General features: G+C 57.5%; 1 protein-coding gene across 1 annotated transcript in view; it reads left to right on the plus strand.

The window, feature by feature from the left end:
• EGFR (epidermal growth factor receptor) overlaps nt 1-5213 on the plus strand; it is a 44715-nt gene that overhangs the window by 11234 nt on the left and 28268 nt on the right. The window contains exons 9-11 of the mRNA XM_015559686.1: nt 3-49; nt 2195-2394; nt 3301-3436. Coding sequence (XP_015415172.1) covers nt 3-49; nt 2195-2394; nt 3301-3436 — 383 coding nt within the window. The remainder of the gene's footprint in view (nt 1-2; nt 50-2194; nt 2395-3300; nt 3437-5213) is intronic.

Consider the following 5213-nt stretch of genomic DNA (forward strand, 5'->3'; position numbering starts at 1 on the left):
TGCACGCCTTCCGGAACCTGGAGATCATCCGGGGCCGGACCAAGCAGCAGTGAGTGCGAGCCCGGCAGCCGCCGGGGGTGTTTTGAAATAAGACGCGCGGAAGTATGGCCGCGATGCTGTAGGGACTTGCTGCCCTCCACCCAGTCTCTCCTGGGCTGGCGTCTCGCGGGCAGTGCTGGTGTCAGAGTGAAGTCAGCATGGTCCCCGTGCCATTAACAAAGCGACACCTTATTCTGGGCTCGCCGGCTGCTCCGTGAACACCTTCTGTTTCCGCGTCTGATCCGGTCTTCATCCTGCCTTTTTTTGTTGTTAATCCTCACCCAGTCATACTTTTCCATTGATTTTTTTTTTAAGAGAGCAGAAGGGAGGGAAGGGGGAGAGAGAGAGAGGGAGAGAGAGGGAGGGAGAGAAAGAGATTAATGTGAGAGAGACACATCGATTGGTTACCTCTCACATGCGTCCCCACCCGGGCCAGGGATGGCACCTACAACCTCAGCATGCGCCCTTGACTGGGAATCGAACCCACGACCCTTCAGTGCATGGGGCCATGCTCTAACCACTGGGAACGCCAGCCAGGGCCCACCATGCATTTGGTTGCTATGTCTCCTTAGTCCCTGCACCTGTGTCTATCACAGTCCTCGTCTTTCCTTACCGGGTCACGGCCTGGGCGCGCTGGAGAACGACCGCGCAGGCTTTGTGTAGAAGGGCTGACGTGTCCTCGTGATGGGAGAGATCGTGGGATGTAAAGTGCAGCACAGGGAATGTAGTCGGTGGTGTGGGAACGGTGGGTGGTGCTAGGCTGGTGCTGCAAATACCGGGGGAGCACTGTTATAAAGTATGCGATTATGTAACCACGTGCTGGACACCTGAAACCAACACAAAGCAACACTGAATGTCAGCGGTCAGTGGAAGTAATAACAATGGAGAGCCTAGGACACCCCCTCCCCCCGGCCCCCCGGGAGGAGCCCGGCTTGTTCACCACGGATGGGAGACCAGAGGAAGGCTTGCAGTTCAGGACACTCGCGGGCCATGGGGTCAGGGCGTGCAGACCTCCTTTCTGTCGTTCCCCATCATCACAGACAACACCCCGAGCTCCTCTGTGGGGTCAGGTCTTCTGTGCTCTAGCCCCGCCCCCTCCCCAGGACCCTCTCCGGCCTCCCTGCCTCCACCTTTCTGCCCCTATAGCGGCCTGTAGCTCTCCGCACCTGCCACGCGCCTTCTTGCCTTCCTGCTTCTCCAGCCGCCCTGGGCTTCCCGCCCTCCCACCTGAGTCTCCTCACCGGCCCCCTGAGGGCTCTTCATCACCCTGATGGCCCAGCATAGTGCTGGGTGCGCCTGCTCCCGGGTCCGCCCCAACAGGCATCACCTCTTCCAGAAGGCCCCCTCCTGCGCAGCCTTCCCCAGGCGCACTCAGTGCCCCTGCCCTTGCCCCCACTACCACCAGACTCACGGTGCTGGGAAACACCATCTCCTATGATTGTATACCCACTAGAATAAAGGGGCGCCGTCCTGAGAGTAGGAAATGTACACACGGCCTACATAGAATGAGTCGCATGTTACCTCACGTGTTTGTTCAGCGGCTGCATGGCTGGGGAGATGGATGGGAAATGAACCTGTGGCTTTTGAAGTCTATTTGGCTGTTTGAGAGACTAGAACACCTCAGTGCCCAGGCCAAGTAAACAGGCAGCAAGTAAATAATGGCACTGAGACCTTTCTTCAGCCCCTGGCTCGCCCCTGGGATTGAAGAGACTCAGCGGCCAGGAAACTGGTTTTCCCTGGAGGGATTCACAAGGAAACACTTGGGGATTTTTTTTTTATTAATGTTTTTCATTGATGTCAGGGAGGAGGGGGAGGGAGAGAGAGAGAGGAACGCCCATGATGAGAGAGAATCACGGATCGGCTGCCTCCTGCACGCCCCCTCCTGGGGATGGAGCCCACAACCCCGGCGTGTGCCCTCGGCCAGGAATCGAACCGTGACCTCCTGGCTCACAGGCTGACGCTCAGCCACTGAGCCACGCCGGCCCGGCCACTTGCAGATTTCAAGTTGCAATACCTACCTTGCGCAGTGGGACCGGTGGTCATGGGGGAGGAAGGGGGCGTGAATCTAAAAGGGCCCAGGAAACCCAAATACGTCACTCACCGGCGCCGTGTTTTTGTGCGTCTCACGGGGCTGGTTTCCTTCTCTCCGACGCAGCGGCCGCTTCTCTCTCGCCGTCGTCGGGCTGGACATCACGTCTCTGGGGCTGCGCTCCCTCAAGGAGATCAGTGACGGGGACGTGATCATCTCGGCGAACCGCAACCTGTGCTACGCAGACACCATCGACTGGAGAAAGCTCTTCGGGACCACGAGTCAGAAAGCCAAGATCCAAGGCAACAAGGACAGCAGAGACTGCAGTGAGTGGCGCGCGGCCGGAGGGCGGGCCGCTGCTCCGCGCGTGATCACGTAGAACGTCCCCAGGGCCACCCCCAAGCACGCGAAGGCCTCTCCTGCCCCTGACGCAGCCACAGAGGGGCTCCATGTGCTCCCGATGGCGGCGCTGCCACCTGGCGCCTGGCAGGATCGCTCTGGCACAGCCTCCTTTCGTAGGAGACGTTGGCCTGGAGATTCGGGCTGTCAGTTGTTTGCCATGCACAGGAGTAAGCTTGGTGTCGATTAGATTACATTTTAGCTATCGGTCCCCCTGCTCATTTCAGTCTCCGATGGCTCTAGCTAACACACACGCATGCACACAAACGCGTGCGCCCGTGTGCACGCCGTGGAAGGAACCTTTCACCGTGGCGTCTCCTACCTGCGTCAGAGCCATCGCCAGCCTGTGAAGCCGGGCAGGTGGCGGCCCCTCTGCCGAGAGCCGGCCCCTGGAAGCAGACCTGCCTCCACACCCTGGCCCCAGTCCTTCCAGGCACCGAGGCCTTCGTCCACTTCCTCCCCATCTCTGGGCTCTGGCGTCCTCATCCACGCCATGGGGGCAGTAGCGATTGCCACAGCGTCCCGCTCCGGAGAGATTGAAGTGCAATCCTGAGTGTAGACCCTGAGTGCGGTGCCTCCCTAGCCCAAGGAAGCGAGCACAGCACACCTTCCCATGTCACCCTCGCTGTCACGTTAATCCGCAAACCCCACCAGGCCCAGGGTGGCGCCCTGGGCACCCCGAAGGGAAAAGGCACCTCGCAGTCGGCCTCTGGGGGGCTGTTCTGGGCCCCGGCGTGTCCATCAGCGGAAGACCCCGGCACCTCACTGGGGGCGCTGTCCCAGTCGTCCCTCAGTCACTCTTCCCCTGACTGCAGTGCCCACTGTCTCCCCAGAGGCCCAAGGCCAAGTCTGCAACCGGCTGTGCTCGCCGCCGGAGGGCTGCTGGGGCCCCGCGCCCGGGGACTGCGTGGCCTGCCAGAACGTCAGCCGCGAGCAGGAGTGCATGGAGCGGTGCAACCTGCTGGAGGGGTGAGCGCTGCGGCCGCGGGAGGGCGGCTGGACGGGGCCAGCACCATCCCCGTGCACCTGTCTCTCTGTTTCTTTTCCTTTGTTTTGTTGTTTGTTTGTTAGCAACTGTTCATCACCCACGGAAACGGACAAACCATTTTCCTGACTTAATCCAACCTAATAATTTATAGAGTCTCTTTTCCTGGACATACCTTCTATTTCCCTAAGCTGCACAAAGTTCCCAAGACAGACCGCTCATCAGCGGTTCATCTGGCCACGACCGCGGCCATGCGGCCTGTCCCTCGGTGCACCGTTCCCGGCGTGTCACACTATGTTAACGCAAATGCCATCCCCGGTTAATTTCTGTGTTCTCTTCAAGAAACAGTGAGCGGTGCAAATAGCTTTAAATAGGACCGTGGACAAAGGAGTAGACAGCCATTTAACGGTTGCTGAGTTTACTTGCCATCAATACCAGGTACAGCCTGTTGATGCTGTGGGAACCTTGACATTGATGCCAATCTTTGAATGAGAAAGTAAAATTGAAGAATAGAGCCCAGCAGGGGCAGTTTTCTAAATATATATAGTATTGATTTCAGAGAGGAAGGGAAAGGGAGAGAGGAAGAGAGAAACATCAATGAGGAGAGAGAATCATGGATCGGCTGCCTCCTGCACACCCCCTACTGGGGATCGAGCCCACAACCCGGGCCTGTGCCCTGACCGGGAAACAAACCATGACCTCCTGGTTCATAGGTCAACACTCACTTCTGAGCCATGCTGGTCGGGCGGCAGGGACAGTTTTTTAAAAATTTAAAGAAAAAGGGAAATTTTGTGAGAGGGAAGAGCTGCTGGAATTGGATAGCTGTAGGAAGTCTTCCTTCTTATTTCACTGTCGGGGCCGCAGCGTGGATCCAGAAATATTCCGGGGCAGGTTGACAAGGTCAGGTTCATTTCTGTAGGCGCCATGAGCTGATGGCCCTCCCCTAGCGGAGTGATCTGCATGCTAAAGAGTAGGAACTATCGGCGCTCTCCTTCATGCCACAGGTATTCCCTCTGCTCGTGTTTCAGTTTTCACTTCTCTTTAAAAAGACAAGGTCATTGCCCTGGCTGGTGTGGCTCAGTGGGTCGGGCACCGTCCCTCACACAGAAAGGCCACTGGTTCAGTTCCCGGTCAGGGCACCTGTCTGGGCTGTGGACTCGATCCCCAGTCCAGGGCGTGCAGGATGCAGCCGATTCATGTTTTGCTCTCACATCCATGTTTCTCTCTTTCTCTCTCCCTCTCCCTTCCTCTCCCTCTAAAAATCAATAAAAATATAAAATAAAAATTTTGAATCCTCACTTGAGGAGTGAGGGTATTTTTTCCATTGATTTTTAGAGTGAAGGGAGAAAGGAGGGGAAAGAGAGAAAAAAAAATCCATGTGACAGGCACCTGGATTGGTTGCCTCCCACATGTACCCAACTGGGCCGGGGATCAGAGGGGATCGGACCTGCAACCCAGGCACAGGCCTTGACCGGGAATCAAACCCGTGACCGCCTGGTGTACAGGCTGACGCTCTAACCACTGAGCCACGCCAGCCAGGGCTAAAATAAAAGTTTTTTAAGGCAAAGTAATGAAAGCAAGCATGTCGAGGTGCCAGGTCTTTCCTCCACAGCGCCCGGGGCCCAGCCGCACAGGTCCCTTTGCAAGACGGGCCCCCTCCACGGGCGTGGCAGCCCCGGGCAGAAGCACAGAGACCAGCGAAGGTGGCATCTGGTTTAACTGATGCCAAGTGCCTGAAAGGGGGACTCGCGGGCCACGTTT

Source organism: Myotis davidii, unplaced genomic scaffold (assembly GCF_000327345.1).
Source record: "Myotis davidii unplaced genomic scaffold, ASM32734v1 scaffold573, whole genome shotgun sequence".
In the NCBI taxonomy this organism is placed as follows: domain Eukaryota; kingdom Metazoa; phylum Chordata; class Mammalia; order Chiroptera; family Vespertilionidae; genus Myotis; species Myotis davidii.